This window comes from Macrobrachium nipponense, chromosome 24, assembly GCF_015104395.2.
Source record: "Macrobrachium nipponense isolate FS-2020 chromosome 24, ASM1510439v2, whole genome shotgun sequence".
Taxonomy (NCBI): domain Eukaryota; kingdom Metazoa; phylum Arthropoda; class Malacostraca; order Decapoda; family Palaemonidae; genus Macrobrachium; species Macrobrachium nipponense.
Window position 1 is genome coordinate 24,620,059 of NC_061091.1, and position 20,888 is coordinate 24,640,946.

General features: G+C 34.4%; 1 protein-coding gene across 2 annotated transcripts; it reads right to left on the reverse strand.

Moving 5' to 3' along the window:
- Positions 1-3,808: 3,808 nt before the first annotated feature.
- Positions 3,809-19,507, reverse strand: LOC135203816 (probable glutamate receptor). 2 transcript variants are annotated; one of them, XM_064233789.1, is made up of 10 exons: positions 19,438-19,507; positions 17,519-17,670; positions 16,207-16,300; positions 13,934-14,092; positions 12,697-12,853; positions 11,116-11,333; positions 10,724-10,855; positions 8,738-8,865; positions 7,049-7,206; positions 3,809-6,709 (listed from the first exon to the last, which is right to left on the reverse strand). In XM_064233789.1, the coding sequence occupies exons 2-10, from the start codon at positions 17,662-17,664 to the stop codon at positions 6,636-6,638; spliced, it is 1,266 nt and encodes a 421-aa protein (XP_064089859.1). In that variant the 5' UTR covers positions 17,665-17,670; positions 19,438-19,507; the 3' UTR covers positions 3,809-6,635. The 2 variants fall into 2 exon arrangements, with proteins under 2 accessions (XP_064089859.1, XP_064089864.1); XM_064233794.1 differs by lacking the exon at positions 13,934-14,092.
- Between the last annotated feature and the right edge of the window lie 1,381 nt (positions 19,508-20,888).

Here is a 20,888-nt window from a genome sequence, read left to right on the forward strand (position 1 = left end):
AGACTTAGTCAGTTTATACTTGAGAACATTTTGAAAGAATAAAAACTCAGAATTGTGTCAATCTTAACAGGCGAGAACATTTTGAAAGAATAAAGACTCCTCAGAAAATTATGTAAATCTTAACAGACAACGAGACTGCTTTGTATAATTCTGCATGTACCAAAAAAGTAAAAGGTCGCTTAGCATACCTGAGCAATAATGCAGCTTCGCACTGAATACGGGAAAATAACTCTAATTGCAAATTCATTCGGTCGACCTCAGCCACAGTCTGTAGATGTACCTCCTTGACGTTGGGCTTCGCTCCAGATGTCAGTCACACGTCAATGGATAAGGTGCAGAACCGAACAGCGACATTATTATTCCGTTCGAGTCATTATTTTTTTTTTTTTTTAATGCTCGTCATGAAAAGTTGGTGGTGCCTTTATTTTCACTTATCTATGTGTAGTGATAGCGATTACTGTTAATTCATTTATCGAGTATTAGCAAATGAGAGATTAATCATTATATTTACCTCCCTGCCATATTAATATTATCAATAATCATTATTAAGAGTAGGACGCCCTAAAGGCGATAACTCGCAAAGCTTCAAGTTAAACCATCAAAGGGTTAACTATGTATCTCTCTGCTACATGCATAATTATCGTTAATTGCATTTCAAATAGTCTTAAATAAATCTTATATAGAATGAAATTGAAAGATGTAAGGTTTTATCTGCCGAAACAAATTTTTCCTTTACCTTCGATACTTTTGCAGATATTTGAATGGCGTTAGGACCGGCCGTTAGTAATGAGCCCGTTTCCAGAAAGACTGATATTTTATAAATAAATCTTTTATGGGATTTTTTTTTTTCATCTTCAATGCTTTTGGAGATACTATTAGGAAGAAAACCTCGTAGCTACACTGTAAATCAATCGTTAGGAGAGGTTGGAAAGTAGGATAGAAGAAAGAAAATATGAAAGTGGTTGCAGCTGGGGGCCGAAGGGATGATGCGAAGAACAATAAGTAATGCCTACAGTGCACCACATGAGGTCCACTGATGGCACTACCCGCCCCCTACGGGGCTTCAATACTTTTGGAGATATTAGCATTTGAATAGCGTTAGGGCTGGGCCGCCATAATTGCGCCCGTTGCCAGTTCGATTCGTTCGTAATTATTATTATTATTGCATCTGCCGTTATGGTCTTCATAAATATCTTTGTTTAGTGGAAGAAGACCTTACCCATATAGCATTAGCATGAGAGAATATTCTGCTGAGCCTCTCTCTCTCTCACTCTCTATGTATATATATACATATATACACACATATATATATATATATATATATATATATATATATATATATATATATATACTCATATATATACATATATATAATATGTGCCAAAGTTCGTTTTATGATGTGAATTGACGTACATCTTAAACTAAGGAATTAATTTGTACAAAAGTAATTTTAAACATATCTCTCTTGAATATTTTGTGAATATCCTACCTTTTATTTTATATAGCTATCAAGTGATTAAGAAACAATGGCCTATTGAATAAGATAAATGTTTCCCCTATAAGAGTTAAATTTTACAGTTCAGTGGTAACATTAATGCTGGAATAAGTTTGCTGATTCCACGTGATGACCACTGTTGGACATTACTCAAAAAAAAACTGGTAGGCTACTCCAGAAAAATATTTTAATTTCAAATTAATATCCTTGGTGTTTTGAATAATTCTGGTCATTAGGCCTAACTCGTTCTTTTAGCCTATATATTTTTGTATGTATCTGTATTTTGCAACTCCTCATTCTGCACCCTCCAAATGCTAAACAAGCTATGCCCACGGAAAAAAACAAAAAACCAAAAAATGCAATAGAAAAAGCCATATTTCAATAGTGACACATCCTAACCTAACACACTAGGTCCTTACCTACCATGGTACGAAGGATGGCGCCTTTTGATTTTAATTACAGCAAATTTCTAAATACCCCACTCTGCAGTTAAATTTGCAAAGATGGCCCTATGACAAAAATCCTGCTTTGAATATGGTAACAGTTTCATTACTGATTAATGAGGAATTTGTTTGAGTACTAATGAAATGATTGGAGTAAAATATTTCAATTGTTAAAAACACTTGTGTGTACATACTTCATTTTCCCATAACTTTTCACTTAGTACACTAAATAGGCCTAGTAGTGTACAGTATTTGTATAGTCAGATCATGTTGCAAAATTATCATTTTTGTATTGTGCAAGTGTCATGGTTAATATTTTGCTATGGATTTGATATACTCTAGAAATTGTCTTGTTATTAACTGAAATACGTTCTTGATAAACACAGACATATTTAGCTACATCCAATGAGTTTTTGTGTTGTCCATATATATAAACAAAATAGTAAATTCATGACTAAAGCATATTGAAAGGAAAATTTCCCTCCCCAAAATTTGTGTCGTGTCACGGCCCCTAATGAGAATAGTACCCTCCTATTTTTCCATCATATTCGTAATAACATACGTATGTACCTTCTCTCAAAAGCTGTAGAGTTCTGGGGATGATTATTAGTTTTACCCCTGAATGAAAAAATAGAAGACAGTGAATAAAAAAAAGCTCTAGAATTTACGAACTATGACATGATCAATTATTAGTCTCAAGGACTCCACAAACCTCAGCACCTGAGGTTTGCGTAGCTACTTAGGCAAATGAAAAGTGATAGGATTTTTGTTAAGACAAATTAAATTCTAAAAAAAAATTCTTAAAACAAACCCATTGGTTTAACATGCATTAGTAGTCTTCTTTTTTTTTTGATTCAGTTGCTGTTATTGTTTCAGCAGCATCGACTGATACAAACTCCACAAAAGGACTTCAAATGTATATATATCTAATTATTGTTGTGGTCATCGCAAACTAACCTCATATTGTTAAATCCTGAGGGTTTCCCATTAGGTCAGCTAGTTATTGTCTTCGGACACCTCACGTCTGGAGTCTACTTGGGCTTCAGGTCTAGACAGCGAAGGAAAGTGAGGCTTGTTAACTGGGTGTTCATGTGGTTCCTGGATTTGTGCTTGGCCAATGGAGTGTTTGTATGTTCCTCTGATATGTATTTGGAGCTGCTGAACTGCAGTTGAGCAAATGTAAAGTGACTAATTCATATCATAAAAAAAATAATAACCTATTTAAACATGCTGAATTTCAAGCACAAGAATGAGTTTTCTAACTTGGATATTCATTTGAATAATCATGAAGAGCTGAAAAACTTAGGTAGTTTGATCATTCCGCAGGCTAATGAAAATGAGCTTGCATTAGTACTCATTTTTTCATGTGTATGATATAGTACATAGCCTAAGGACTCATTCCCTATGTTCCCAATATAGTACTGTATGTTTAATATTTACACAAATTCTGAAACCTCAAGTCCCTCTGTCCCATAACGTCTGTTACAGGGAGTATATAATCTTTCCACAGTAACGTAATCATTCTATTACTCTTCAGAAGGGTGTAAAGTCCATTGATAAACAAGAAATGGTGTAGGTACAGTATTTGCTTCTGTGATACTCAGTGAGAATAAAACTAAAAGTTATTTTTAAAATGGACACATAATTATTAGCTATGATAATATATAGGGTAAATGAAAATATATTCAGTGTTACTTTTTTTATGAGGCAGGATATGTTTAAGTATAATAACGCGCTAGGTCCTGAAATGGCGCTAAAGTAGAAATAAAACAGCAATAATTAGATTACAGTGGTTTATTTTTTTAATATGTACTATGAATTTTATATTCTTTTTATAATTGTGTAAATGCAAATTACAGTATTCAGCATTTTGTGTATAACATCTTTTCATGAGAGTAGATTAAAAATTGGTATACACACTTACCTATATTCAGCAACAGAATTATAAATTTTACATGAATACACTGTTTACCAGTATATGAAATAAAATATACAGTTTAATGTAAAATTTGTATGTATGAATTTATAGGCTGGGTACCTATGGGGACTAATTTTTCAGCAAACTAAGACTGGTTACCATTTCTGTACTTGCAATGTCTTACTGACCGATTTCCACTTCCCTTGACTATATTTTCTGAATCGCGTGAATCAGTTTTGCCCATTGAATGTCCATACCTGTGTCCATTCCTATCTTCCACTTTTAGAGGCAATAGCTTGATTGCCTTTTCTCTTTTGATACAGCTTTGGCTGATCAGCTGCCTGAAATTAGATGTTCAAATCATAAGCAGTAAATTTTTTGCATGCACTGTAGTACATGTATTATCAGTCAACCTTTGATAATGTTCTGCTGTGTCTAATTCTTAAGGTTGCATTTCAATGTTTATTCATAGTTTTTCCTCATGAACCTGTTAGTTCTTCCATTTACTATATGTAATGGCTGAAGCTATTAGGTCAGTCATCATGCTAGGCAAGAGTATAAAGGATCGAGTTACATTGCTTTGCTCTTAGCTGTAGTTCACAACTGGAGCTGTCAGTTACCACAAGGTTGGTAGTGAGAGTTCCAGGTCTGTGGAACTGATGTTGACCCTGGGTTTATGGTGCTATCCCGGTACCTAGTATATCTGGGTATCATTGTTCTCCCTTATGGGTCTGATTAATACTGCACTTTAAAAATCTAGTTGCAGCATTTGATCAGCAAATATTATATATGTACACACGAGTGTGAGATTTTAGAATTAAATGTATTTACTGGTTGTTTACATTGCCGAGGCTTGCACACCCAAACGAACCCTCATCGGGCCCCGCACCCTTCTCGCTAGTACCTTTGTTGGTAATGATGGTGTTTTTATTTATGTTGGTGTATTCGTACTGAAATAGATCTCGTTTTAACAGTATGCAGTATTTGTTTAATCCAGTAACGTAGGTTCTTATCTGTTTTAGCACCAGTTTAGGAGGGTAAGCTTCCTTGTATAAGAAAATTTAAACTAGAGCACTGAGGAAGGCCCTCTTCTGAGTGAAAGTGTAGAAAATCAGATGATTTTATAATAACAAGAGTTGAGAGTTGGACCAGAACCCTGTACAGCAATAGAGCTTGAATATCACTGAATGTTTAAACTGAATCAGTGATAAAGAACCTATCTGCAAGATCTAAGGAAAAGAGTGAGACTATGGTCCAAAACGTTTTATTCAAGGAATATATTAGGTGCATTTACAAATAAAAGGCACAGTAGTACGTAATGAGGCACTTCGTGCAATTCCAATTGTCAAAGGGAAATATACCTTAATGTTTTCAGGAATTTTAAAGACTTATGGACTAACCATTAATAATGAAATTTCAAAGAAGAAAAACTGATTTGGAAAGCAAACACAAGATGTTTCTTATTTTATGAACACTCAAAGAATTATTTAACTACATACTGTTATTAACACCAGAGGTGTTACCCAGAGAAATACCTGGCTAGGTGAGGTTTTTTTGGAAGCTGCTGACCATGTGAATTATCAGATGCAAGCTGATGAGGTTTGAGTTAGACAAATATACTTGTATACAGTGGAGCCTCGGTTCCAGAAAGTCTGATGCAAACTGAATCGTACAAAAATTGAAGCAGTAATTCCCATAAGAAATCATTTAAATCCCATTACTCCATTTCAGATACCCAAAATTATTAACGAAAAATACATAATGTTGAGAATAACGGTAGTTTTACGTACAGAAAACAATGAAAAATAAATATAAATTACTAATGAAATGACTAAATGAACATTTAACCTCACTTTTACCTTCATTGAAGACTCCTGTTGACGCATGGAAGACGGCGAGGAGGGGAGAGGAAGGAGAGGTTATATTTTGGAAGGGGAATCCCCCTCCTTAAGGACTTCAGGTATCAAAGCCCTGTCTGGGGCTACTTCCCTTCTTTGTTTTTTACTGGCACTAGGACCAGCTTGGTAATGTCTTGGGACAAGACATTAACATTGAAGATGTTGCAGAGACATCTTGAAATATCTTCGTTAGAGCAATATTTCTGCAGAAAACTTTACTACTCACACCACTTTGCACTCATGTCCTTAATCACTGAAGAAGGCACATTATCCCCTCTCTCTTCCTCCTTCTTCTCCTCCTGATTCCTCATCTGCTGTCTATTGCTGTTCTAGTTGAAGAAGGTCTTGCTACGAGTTCTTTCCTGAATTCAATTGTGTTTCTTGTCTTTATCGAAGGGCTGGCACCCAGAACTTTGTTTAGCCCTATGGTGGCTTATTTAGCAGTCACACTCAATCAAAATGCAAAAAAAACTATAGATTATTACGAAATGTTTCGGATGAACGCACAGGGTGATGCTCACTCAACGGGAAACAAAGGCAGGCTGGGTCACGAATGCTTGGAATGCTTCGTGAGGCACGAGTTTGGGATGGAGCATTTTTAACTGTATGATAACAAAGCGGATGGAAGAAAACTGGGACAAAATTTTGACAAATTTGTCGACGAAAACCGATTTGTATGAAAACTGAGGTTTGACTGTATACAGTTGACGGTGAGTATATGCATGTGTAGCTGTATTTATATAAGTGTATTTTTTTATTCCGCTTATAATAGTACGTACAGAAATTCACATTTTGTGAGTTGTTTGCAGGATTTTTTAAAATTATGCAATCTTAGTTAGAATTTGCTAATACACAAATCATGAACTACAATAATTGAAGAGCTACTTGCTGCCAAAAAGTTTGAAGCGGAAAATTATAATCTCTGCAGCCATCACCAGCATACTTACAAGCAGTCCTGTTATAAAAAGAAAAACTGATATAAATTTGAGTAACGATAGTAGTGGCTTCTAGACGGAAGAATTTGTTGCTACAGTTTTAACATTTTTGTATGAAATTGACAAAGTACCTCATAAGTTGGGGAATAAATATTATTGTGGCTTGAGTTAATACAATATAAATTTCTTGTGGTCAAAGTAATTTACACCTCAGTAGCTTGGATATCAAGAATAAAAGGACCAGTACTAAGGGATATGATTGACATCACAGCTAAAATGCTTCCCTTTCATTTTCATAGGAAAAAAATAGATTTCATAATAATAAATTGAACTGTATATAAAGTATTTAAATGATTTACCTCCAATCCAAAGTAAGAACATTCCAGCTAAATCCATGAAGCCAAGTATAGGGGTGGCTTGTTCCCTTCTTTTGAGACTGGTCATACAATTTGTAGCATTGGCTGTAGAATCCTGGACACTTTTTAAGACTAATCCTGACTCAATCAGCATGGTTAACCTGTTTGGTAAAGAAAATTCCTTGTATCTTTTTAGAATATTTTCTGTAAAGTTAAATAAATGCTAGGCTTGCTTAGGTAATTTTTTTGTTTTGAATGAGGAGCTTTTGTGACTATTGAAAAATTATGATAACTACATAAAAGTGTAATGGATTGTTAGGATTGCCACAGTAATACACCATATGTTAAGGGTTAATTTTCAAACACTAGTTAGATGAGAGATGCAAAGTCTACAAACTTCATTTCGTAGGGATCTCTTATATTTATGTTTATAATTGTCACTGTAAGTGTTATTATTATTATTATTATTATTATTATTATTATTATTATTATTATTATTATTATTATTATTATTATTATTATTATTATTATTATTATTATTATTATTATTATTATTATTATTATTATTATATTACTTTACAGTTTTGTGGAACAATCCAAAAAGCTTTATACTAGCAATGCAAGCTTCCAAAAGATACACCATAAAATATAATTTGGGGTATCCTTTCATTCCTTTTTTTTTCAGGTCTGTTGTATGTATAATTGTTTTTTATGAATACACACCCGTTATGTTTTGCAGCCTATTCATAGATAAGCACAAATTCCTAGATATTCCAGTGTAAGTAAAAGAAAAGAACACCAAGATTTGCTACTCACTCTGAAGTGTGAGTAAGCTGCAATAGAACAGAAGGGTTTCTATACTTTGTTTTTTTTCCATCTGTGGTGTTTGCGCATGGTAACACTGCGTCCCGGGCTTTAAATAATGTCATATTTCGAATATTAACGGTGTAATTCGCATATAATAAATCATTAAAACACTTTTCAGTTGCAAATGTACACCCAGATATCCTTTTATCCACCTAAAACTTAGACATAGCGTAACTATTTAAAGCCCGGGACCCAGTGTTACCATACGAAAACACCACAAGCGGATGGACAGAGTATAGTTGGCCATGTCGTTTAATAGTATTATTACGAAATGGCTTTTTAGTGCAAAAATAAAAAAAAATTTAATAAAACAGTTCACTTATTTGTTTCAACCAATGACTTGTATATAGCCTGAATAACAATTTGGGTGGGAGTTTAGCTGATCTGTTGACATCGCTAAACATGAAGAGACCTTATGGAACTAGTTAAAACCTCTTGGGCAAATAAACGTATGGAACCTTACGAAAAGGCCATGAATTGGACAGGGACCTTGAAAATAGGAAAATGCTAATTTAATGTACTATCGTATTAATGGCCCACTACTGAGAAGAGATTAACATTACGTAGTGCAAAATGTAGATGAACTTTGTGCCACAAAAATGTGCTAAATACACAAATGTACTTGGCACTTTGTCCTTTCTTTCTATACTTTTCCTGTGGCTTCAGCAGATAATCATATCAATTGTATATTTATAATTTTTATTATTACTATAAATGAACTTGTTGAAAGTAAAGCAATAAAAAATCTAATAGAGCATAAACAATACATTGTTCTGCTTGGCTTCTTGTCAGCCTCCAGTAATCTTCCTAGCTGCCAGTTCTTACCATTTATCAAATTCCTTTATAACTTTGCTTCTCTTTCGAAATGCATAGGCAAGGGACACAGAAAATATAGGCCTCCTAGCAATGTAGTAATTGCACTGTCCAGTGGCTGTGAAATCATCATTGATTGCCTGTAAAAGATGAGTTGTATTATAAGAGTAAGAGTATGTATTTGTATAAATTTGTAATAAAAGTCATTATGAATACAAAGATTTCATTGGCTTCAAAGGAACTTATTTGGCACCCCTAAAGAAATGGAAAAAGTAAAGGAAAATATTTGTGTACCCTATGAATTAGATGAATAGTTCCTAATGTAGGAAGTTAAAAATATATTACTTCTTGATTAAACGATGCATATAAAAATGAGCACAGAGAAAAAGTATCGTCAAATAATGAAATGTTACAAAAGTAGAAGTAGAAGCTATTTTAAAAGGAGGCATACAAGATCAGAAGAAATGTAGGGTATAACACCTGGGAGAGGACAGAGGGAGAAAGACACATGGGGGAATTGAGATGTGCAAGGGAAAACTGAAGATAATAAGAGAGCCTCAAAGCCTTGCCAGAGGGTATGCTGGAAAGAGAACAGAGGTATACGTGTACCGGCAGAAGAAGAGGGAGGCTGATAGGCAGGTGGCAAAGGAAAATAAAGTTCGAGAGGAATGGAATCAAAATCTAAACACAGCAGCGGAATGAAAGATGGAATAAGGATGATAGAAAATATCCAGAAAAGGCATAGAATGGAGGCATTATTTTGAAAACCTACAGAATGAAGAAAATTCATATGAACTGGAGAATGTGTTGACATGATAGAAGGAAAAATTCCAGTATCATAAGGAATAAGTAATTTAGGAAGCGATGGAACCAGGAGATGGTGGACAGGGAGAATTAAGAGTATTACAAGCTTACAGTATTCAAAGAAAAAGGATTGTGCTACAGTAGGAAAAATAGGGAATAACATTTCTGCGGATCATGAGAAGGTATTATTATAAAACACAAAAACTTAACGTGACAGACATTACGAAAGCAACGTGTATCATAAAGATTCATTAAGCTAAAATGAAGACAATGCCAGGTAAATCAGAAGAATTTAAAATAAGAGTTAGTGTGTTTCTCTGATCATTGCTAAGTATTTTATTGTTTGTCACAGGAATGGAGGAAGCTACTAAGGATGCAGAGGGAGTTCCTTGCAAGGTGTTGTTTGCAGATGACCTTGGGTTTACTTCACAATCATAGGAATAGCCAGTAGAACTTCAAGACAAGAGTTTAAAAGGTAAGCACATCATATTTATAAAGTGAATATTCAATTAGGATATTACATGGAAATAGATATGATAAAAAGGAATTAAATAAAAAAAACATTATTTGAATAGATCGTCTCACTTTGAACTGGAACTAAACAAGCCAAAAATGTTTTTCCGACCCTGTCTGCTTAAAAGGAACTTTGCAGCATCCAGGAATTAATGACTTCACTCCATGATACTAAAGACAGCCAAAGTATGTACGTAAACACTGCTCCTTCCTTCCCTTAGAAATGTGCCAAATTGTGCCATTAAGAGTGCTTTGCAAGATGTCTTACACTTAACATAATACAGCCTCACTCCTACTTAATACCATCCTTACTCACAAAAAAAAAAAAAAAAAAAAAAAAAAAAAATATATATATATATATATATATATATATATATATATATATATATATATATTATATATATATATGTATATATATATATAATATATGAAAAGCTGAAAAAAAATAGTTTAACCAGACCACCTTTTGTGTAGGTATATCTGTATAATATCCAAATTATCCTAAATTTATAGTTTAATGTGGAAATTTGAATATTATGTTAATATGAACACTATGAGTGAAATATCCATTACGGAAAAAAATTATAACTTGTACTTTATAAATACATTTGCGGTGTGACCTCGTCACGTACCCTTTCAAGAATATCCATTGTCATTACTTGCTGGTATCCAGGCTCTTACCTTTCTCATGCTGAGAACCTGGCAGAGTACTGCAATGCGCTCAGTCTTAATTCGTTCTTTCGCTTCATAGCATCTATACACCATGTCGCTTTTCCCGTCAAATACTTGTTTATATACTCCTGTTGTAGCTTGCTGTGGTTTAAAGATGTGTTAATTATTGAAATTTAGCAGCAGATTTAACGTTGGATTTAAAATGCGTAATATGAAAATACATATTATATTAAACTGTATTCTAAAAAATATAGAACCATGATACTTAGCGCACTCGCAGAGGGATAAAAAAATCTTATAGACAAGTTTCTACTGTAATTTGATGTTATAAGTAGCTCATTTCTAAGTGTTCAAAGAAAAACATCAGACCTTTGTGACAAAAGGGAAAAAAGGAAACATACCTGAGCCAATTGATGAAGACCTGTCCCTCTCTCCAAGGCCCATGGGATCTTTTTATAGGACACTAAATCTTCTAAGGAGTCTACATGAATAGTCACCTTAGGCACAGCTAGTATGGACGTTAAGACACACAAATAGGCTGAGTCTAAAATGAAAGCAGCAATCAACCAAGCCATCAACAATACCCGTCCTGTTTCCGTTGTTGGAAGAACCAATGTAGCTGGAAATGGCAAGTAGTCTTGTTAAATGTTTATGATAGCAGAGTAAATTAAACATATCTTCTACATCACTAGGCATCCTTAAAGCGATATGAGAGAAATGGGAAGTAATTGTGATTGACCGAGTGGGAGAGTAATTAAGAAGTTAAAATGATGGCAATCTACTTGCTCGTGAATGTCAGCCCAATTTGTGAAGAATTTTTCAGGAAGACAATCCAATCAGATACCATTTTCTGGTTCAAGGAAGCGAGGTACCGGCAGAAGTTAGTGCAGAAATTATTGAGAAGATTAAGTTTCAAGCAGGTCATGATAGTAATATTAAGAATAGTTTAATAGTTGAGAGGAAAAATGGTTAAAAAGGTGAGAGCCAGTAGTAGACAAAGTGGTAAATGCATGAGGAAAGGAGATAGGGAATGTTGGAGTTGATATACTATTATTTTTCTACTAGGAAGCTCTTTAAAGTTACTTCATACAAAGAAAAATGGAGAACCCTTTTCTGCTAATTTTAAAGAGAATATTGTACCGCAAAGGATACAAAACGAAATTGAGAGGTGAAGTAGGAGAGCGAGATGATGGATATGACCTATATTCTCTAGTTAGTGACTGAATTTGTTTAGAAGCAGGAGCAGTTAGATCAAAAGATTAGAAGGAGAAGTTTGATAAGAAAAGTGGATGTATGGTGCAGCCGGAGATATAACCCCACTAACAAGTTTTGATACCTCAGGCCTTCTAAGTTCAGAGATGGTAATTACCTAGAAAATTTGAGAGGAAAGACCCAGATCTGTCTGCTTGACATGCTTAGATTGCCCTAGAAGTAATAGGTAAATGATTAGAGGTAGAGTAAAGGCTATGGAAAGTATGGATTTGATAATTGGAAATAGGAAAGAACTAATTACCCACATTAGCCGTGGAAGAATGATGCCAATTACTAAAGTGTCTCGAGTAAGTAGAACGCTGTATTGAGGGGTGTCAAGGTAGACTAAAGGCACTGTACAAAGTAGTAGTAGTTACAGGGTGAAGAAATTTGTGAATAACAAATAAAAAAATGGATATTATAGATATATTGATTCTGCAGTAATCAGAAACTCCTCGTATGTAAGTGTTTCAACTTTAATTAGGTATTCTGAAAATATTAGAGAATTCGTTAATAGAAAACTAATATTGAATAGGGGGACTTTAAGGAAAGTAATAGTGTCAGAAACAACATATTACGATTCCGAACAATTTGTAATGAAAAATATTGCTGCTCTTAAAATGTTTAGTTTCAATAGAAACCCAAATAAGGGTACTGTTTATGTAGTGTTTATTTCTGTCTGTAATGATTCAACTTTAATTCACTTTATTTTTTTATATAAATTGACTTACCTTCACCTAACAGATTAGAGATGATCCAATCTGGTCTGAAAGTTAGCCTTTTCTGTTGATGTCCCATATTGTCTTCCACTGGCTCACTTAGAATGTGATTGAAAATTAGGCCAACGATGATGCTTATACCGAGAACTACTGCCAGCGCTATCCATGTCTGCCAATGGAAATGTCTTATTTTAAAAGCAAGATTAATTTGGTAAAGACCAATCCATCAATTTAACCTACCCTAATCTACGTATGCGCCGTGAAAAATGCCAGACGTCTCATACAGCTGTAGAGGAAAAAAATGATAATCTGGCCCTGTTAGGTTCGGAAAATGCACAAAGGCTGTCAGATCCCCAGTGATTATTTTAACCACTTTTTGTGTAGTCTCATTCGTCTGCAAAAGAGCTGTGGGCTTGAAGATCGAGTGTGTTATGTCTTCATGGATTCGTGATGAGATGAGGCGAGATTGTGGGAAGGTATTATTTAACCAAATCTCCTTCATGGAAATGGATTATGGAGTTTGAATGCAAATGAAAGAATTGAAAGGGCGAGAATGTAAAGATGTGTAGGAATGGTGAAACGGTTAAGGTAGGAAAATGGGTTGGTGAAAAGAGGCTGCATAGGAAATTCATCCTTAGTTCAGCTGTTAATTATAAATGTGGCAGTTACTTTTGCTTTGATTACTTTAATAGCCACCCTCCGAAGTAGGAAATACCCATATATATATATATATATATATATATATATATATATATATATATATATATATATAATATATATATATATATATATATATAAATATCTCATAGAATGGTTGAACAGAATTTTATGAAAGGGATAGTCATGATTAACTTTTGGAAATTAGTTCATAACTGAGAATTGCACCTTACTACTGCCATCAAGCATAACACACACACACACACACACACACACATATATATATATATATATATATATATATATTATATATATATATATATATAATTAAGTTTGTGCGTGAGAAGCATTGCAAACGGCTCAAAATGCGTATGTTATGTTTGATGGCAGTGGTAAAGTGCAATTCTTAGTTATGAACCAATTTCCAAGTTAATCATGACGATATCTTTCATAAAATTCTGTTCAACCCTTCTTGTGGTACCATGTTAACACTTGCGCACAAACAAGAAATATCAGATTCTTTTCAGCCTTTTTTCCTTGTATGTAAAAAGCTAAACCTAAAGCGAGTACACGTTCCACTCGTCCTTTTTACCTCGACAGACAGAGGCTTCAGGAAGTTACTCAGATCCTTCTCGGCGATGGGCTTGGGCAGAAATATCCCGTTGGAGTCGAAGTAGAGGGTCGTCGAAAAATCCACGACCTGGTTGCGGGCCCAGGTCGCTCCCACGGGCCCCAGTATAGCGTCTACGGCCTGGTGAAATTAAACGAAATTTGTGGTTTGTGAAGCACTTGTTTTGCGCTGTCTGTCTCTTTTGTGAAAGGCAGTTCGTCGCGTCTGGTCGAGTATGATGGATCATTATGTTTGAGAACATGAAATATATTTACACAGTATATACATATATATATATATAATATATATATATATATATATATATATATGTATGGTGTGTGTGTGTGTGTGTGAGTGTGTGTGTGTGTGTGTGTGTATATATATATATATATATATATATATATATATATATATATATATATATATATATATATATATAATGACGATAGAAATTCTACTAATTTGAATTTAAATTTCATGTCTCCTCATAAAGCTAAATGATCCTATGAAATAATATTGGTTATTATTTTTTACCCGACCATATTTACATTAAAAATCAATGATTTTTTGGAACAAAACGCAATTAAAATGAGAATTCGATTAATTAAGAGTATAATATTATAGACTCTTCTTGGCCCATAATTCGTTATTTAGATCTACATAGCATTTTATGACGAAGGTTCTCTTTACGGTCGGAGGCCGGGCGGTTTTAATCGGACTAGAATTATTGGAGAGAACGTCGTGAATGAATGACTCGTCATGTCATGAAAGAGATTGTTTGTTGTAGCTTAGCGGTGAGAATTGCAGCACAGAATAATCTCAGCCTTGGCTCTAAAATGTGGGACTGCTTATCGCCTTGTTCAAGAATTTAACGGCCGTATTCCAACCTACGCTGAAAGTAATTTCTTATGTAAAGGATCTCAGGTTTCTAGCGTTGGGAAAAATACAATTTACTTTAAAAATTGTTATGTTTCAATATTGTTTTAAGAGTTGGTTCAGTTATCACCATAGTTAATCATTTCAATAACGTCATTAGTTTTTACCATTCTATATTTGTTCAGTATCAACCAGATATTGAGTATTTCATTGCAGGGCCCATTATAGTTATAGGGAGTCATTTTGTTATCCTTGAAGAGAACTGTTTTTATGAACGGATGGTGAACGAGCGTTCGTATCCTGAAAGGTAACACGAAAAATACTAAGGTAAATAGGTGATACAAATTCATCGAAATAACCACTCGGATATAGCATGCAAGATGGGTTAAACGAAATACGAGCGCCTCAGTGGCGTGGTTGATATGGTATTTGTTTACCACCTCGGTGGTCGGGGGTTCGATTCCCGGCCATTCCATTGAGGAGTGCGAGATGTGTACTTCTGGTGATAGATGTTCACTCTCGACGTGGTTCGGAAGTCTTGGTCCCGTTGCTGAATAACCACTGGTTCCATGCAACGTAAAAACACCATAAAAACAAACAATAAAGGAAATACGAAGTAGCCGCTGTCTAAAAGTTCTAAGGACTGGGATCATACCTCTATACCGGAGAATTTGAGTCCTATCTTGAAGATGCGAAACTTACTTCTGTTTATTCATAAGGCTCCTTAAGGGACGCATATTTTCTTAATTAAAGTTGAATGCCACTTTTCATTCTAAAACTGCTACTTTGTACGTGTACCTAATATCTGACCTATCACTATATACTATGTATGTATATATGTAGGCTATACACTTCCATCTTATAAAAGGACCCCATAAAAACGCCAAAACATAGAAAGTAAGTACTTTATTTAATAGACTGCTGTCTCTCTCATTAGGTAGGTAATGAATTCATTTCTTACCTGATGAGAGAGACAGCAGTCTCCGAAATATACTTCTTTCTATATTTTGGCGTTTTATGGGCTCCTTTTATTATTATTATTATTTTATTAATTAATTATTATTATTATTTATTATTATTATTATTATTATTATTATTATTATTATTTTTATTATTAATTATATTATTATTATTAATTATTATTATTATTATTATTATTATTATTATTATTATTTTATTATAAAATATATATATATAGTATTTATATAGTATAATATATATATATATATATATAAATTCTTCTGTAAAAACAGGATACGTCTCAAGAGTTTTAATGGGCAATTTATACTTGATATATATATATATATATATATATATATATATATATATATATATATATATATATATATATATATTAATGCCATAAATTTAATACTCACCCCATCCATAGTCATTCTAATCATCCCAGTCCAACTTCCATTTAGCAACTGACGGCCCCATTCTCCACCTTCTGCTCCCTGTATATACGAGTGCCTGAGGATTGAATGAAAACGCTTAGACAGTACAAAAGATCAGACACGGCATGAAATGTTCCCAACAACTATCTGATTTTGTGTGGGCCCTGTAGAGACAGGAGTAAAAGTGTGATTTTTGGGGGTAATGGTTAAATGTTGGAAAATTCTCGTAGTGGGTTAAAGTGCCGTCAGTGCATCTCACGTGGTGCATCGTAGGCATTACTTTAGGTTCTTTGCAGCGTTCCTTCTGACCCTAACTGCATCCTCTTTAATTCTTTTTGCTGTACCTCCGTTCATGTTCTCGTTCTTACATCTGACTTTCCACCCTTTCTAACAATTGTTTCATGGTGCAACTGCGAAGTTTCCCGCGTGTTACAACTTTCAAAACATCTCTGTCAATTTCCTTTTGAGCGCTGAAAGACCTCATTGGTCCCAAGCGTTTGGCCTTTGGTCTATCTTCGGTGATCCAATACTGTGTTTGAAAATATACAACTAAGTTCAGTGCCCCAAAAGTAGTTGTATGAAAAGATTGACTGGAGTTTAGAAAAAGAAAAAAACACACTCACACACACAGACTGTTATTTAGGAAGGTAATACAATGTTTTTACCACCACAGATTGTGATAATTGTCTCAAGTTTGCATCTGAGAGCACACTGGCCTATCTAAGACACTTTATAAAGCCGTATTTCGAAATTTCTGAATGATAACGGTGAATAAGGAAGTTCATAAAAGTCGTTCTTTGGTTGTATATTGCTATCGACTCCGCAGAAGTCATGGTCCTTTTCGGCCTTGTTGTTATAATACTAACTTCCCTATACCTGTACTTGTAGCACAGGACAGAACATCTCTTTTCAACTCGTAGGCCGTAGGTGGTACTATTGTTTACATTGTGCCTTGCGCAAGAACGTGCAGCAGATGGCTTACTTCAGCACTCATCTACATTGTTTTCTGCTTTTACATCTCATCCATACTTGTGTCTCCCCGCTTCTCTCTTCAACCTCTTTAATTCTATGTTGTTCCAGTTTCCGCCTTTCCTTTAACAAACAAAGAAGCTACAAACCTCTACCATGTCCTTATAATATAGAGAGAGTAAAAGTTTTTAGTTAATAGTTTTTCTTCCTCATGACAATAAAGTCAACATATACCAGAGAAGACGCAAACTTACGAGTATTTCAGCTAATAGTTACTCTTCCTCATGGCAACCAAGCCTACATACAAGAGAAGAGACAAACTTACGAATAATTCATTTTCTGCAGAATGGTCTCGAATACGTCGACGGCGACTCCTTTGGCGGAGATTGCCCCGTTGTCGAGCACCGTGACGACACTCCAAGGGTGCCACGTCCCAACAGCCACGCGAAGGTGTCTGTCTCCTTGTCCCATTGGTTTCTGTAGTGGTATTGGTCATGTTGAGAATATCAGATATAAATATTATAGCATTGATGGTAATGACGGCAAAAATAGTGAAGTGTTGTTTGATATGATCATGCACAACGAGGCAAGTGTTGGTAATTTTACATCAAAATGTTGAGGCGGACAGAGGTAAAGGAAGAAGCTCAAATGTAAACGTTCATTATTCCGTCAAGATGCACATCATCGACACGAGATGTCTCGACGAGGTAATCTTTAAAGTAAGACCAACTAAGACTTAGTGGGGGCCTGTTTTTTAAGGTAAAAAGTGAAAGACGTGTGTATGTTTTCGATAACATCTCGGAGTTTCAAATTGATCTTTTTGGATAAAGAATTGTTAAGTACATGCCAATTGCGTATATTACTTAAGATATATTTTAATACTCAGAAGACGCGACCATAACTCAGTATCCATTACGGTAACGGGGCGAAATTATATCAGTATCCTTTAAAAGAATTTTAACAAAAAAATTCATAGCAAGTGCCATGACAAACTGGGGTTCTGCGAGGCCTTGCAGAACTCCATCGTTTCTCGGTCTAAGTAACAAGTGCTCTCGTGTCCAACTCGTCGGCCCTTGATGTGTATGAATTAAACTAGTTGATTGGTTGGTTGGCTTTTATAAATACGGCGTGACACAGTAAAGCCTCTCGGCGTAATAAATGAATAATCTGAGTTATCATACAGGTATTAATTATTATGAGTGTTTGGCAGCGCTTGGTGTCACCTATGAGTCCCAACTAGATTTTTTCGCAGCATTTAAAACGCATGGTTAGTACTTCCCAAGAGCTAAGAATGGTTAGTGTGGTTTCCTTACTGTTGTTTTCATGAGTAGATGAAGATGTGGTTGTTCATTATTTGTTTTATTTTCTATTATGTCTTCATTGGCTCTGGTGCTTTTATTATTTTTCAAATTTTAATGCGAGTATAGTCGTGGGACTTTGCTAAGTAGGTCGATGGTTCGTTACGTAAGACTATGCATATTATGAGGAATAATGATGGCATGCACGACAAAATATGAGCAAAGTAATATTGAAGAACATTATTTTTTGTGTGCGTCAGTCTCTTGAATATTCATTTCTATATACAACTCCGATTGATCTCCTCGTTCAGTGAAATCAACAAATTGTTAAAGGAGTTTTGAAATATTAGTTACAGAAATAAGTTGCAGATGAATGCTAGCAAGAATAAGGCAGCAAGATTAGATAGAATCCAGGAAGAAGGAAAAATGAATACAAGTCTTAATGAGAAAAATATTGGTAATAGTTGATGAGTATAGATGCGTAGGTATTTCGGAGGACACTTAACGGAGGATAGTGGGTTAAGAAAAACCAGTCACAGAGTTATTGAATAAGACAGGTTCCAGAATCCCTCCAAAGGATTGGAAGAAGTAAAGTATGGATTTTGAACGTGAATGAGAAAAAGGGACCAGTCTAAAGCACCATTATATAATTATTAGTGAATAGGACTATGAAAAGCCCTGTTTGTTATCCAAACAAAGACACGGCAACTGCATACGTCGAATAGGTTTTATTTTTTCTTTTTTGTAAATAAAAAGCCTAAACACTTTGGAAGCCCTGTCACTGGAGACTCGTTAATATTTTTCAAAGAGGTTGGAAGCATCTTATCAAAAACTCATTCCAGAAATATTTGGAGCAGCCATCCCAAATTTCCAGTAATTTAATGTAGACTTTTATTCTAAAACTCACCATAGAGATCGCATACGAGAAGATACGGACAAACCTTACCCAGAACGCGAGCAGCCAAGTAATGGCGAGACCTCTGTGACTGGAAGCTGTCTACTGCAGCCGAGGAAATGGTCTTCTTGTTTACAAGGGCACCGAAATCTCAACAAAGGCTCTGATTGGCTAAAAATCTTCCTCGGAGGAGGAGCAAGTGCTTACGTCATGTATGAAGAATCGGGAGATCATTAATGGTTGCGAGAATAATGTTTAAGTTTCATAGATTCGTTAGATATTTATATGGACAAAGTCATAGACGGTCTGTACAGCTCGACCTAAACAGTAGGTCCTAATCCGTGTTATTTTCATAATGTGTCTTCATTTGTTTTTACAAATTTCCAAAATAGTTTTACAGCAATACATGATCGTTTCAATAAGTATAACCTGAGTTCATTCATTTCATGTCTAACGAGCTAGGTCATATTCCTGTCCCCTGGTCTTCAGTAAATTGTTAGAAAATAATGGTGTCCGGTAATTTCATTGCAGTAATTATATCGTGGTAATTTCACCGCATGGTAATTACATCTCATACATTTTCACCGCATTGTAACTACATTGCAATATATCACATCGTCAGTAATTTCATCGTAAGGTTTCTTTCAACGCACAATGCCAAAAAAATAAATGAACAATAAAATATAATTCACTTGTTTTTCTGTAAAACGTCCAAGTATTCCTGTTATAGTTGTTGATGAGATCAAAGTATCTAACTTTCTAACTATTAGCAAATGGGCTGCTTGTTGACTTTCTCCATATAAAAAATTGTTCATAAAAATTTTCGGTTTTTGTAATGAACTTCTTTTCTGAGAGGTAAACATTTTCGGTTTTTGTAAATAAATAAAAGTAAACCCATCAAGATGCCTCTGCATTACGTCGTAAGCATAAAGAATAAGAAAAAGCTCATTGATAATAGTCATTTGTGAAAGACCGAACAAGTGGCGAAAAAATGTGACCAGTTTTATAAAAGAAAGTGCCATGCAAGAGTACATACAAATGAAGATTTTTTCTTAGACTGATTAATTGAGCTAGAAATAAGACTGGGGTCAAACAACTAATAATCATCGACGCTAAAAGAATAAATAAAAAAATAAAAAGACATTTTAAACCCCCATTAATACTAAAGTTGTCTGGTGAGTGTTAGAAAAGTATTAAACGTTCTGAAACTAAATATGCTGTAAAACATGTTTAGATATGTTTAAAACGTTTTACAGTTGATTATCCAACTAGATTTTCCAATTAGATTTTCCAACACTAAATATATATTTTTACTTTTTAAAATAAAACAAATCATACTTAAAAAAAAGGACCATCATGAAAAACATAAAATCAAGTAAAAATCCTTTATGAAAAATCAAGACGATGAAATTACTTATGTAGGAAAAGTCAACAAACAGGCTACTTGAAAATAGTTAAATACTTTGATCCCCATCAAGAACTATAACAGTAATACAAGGAAC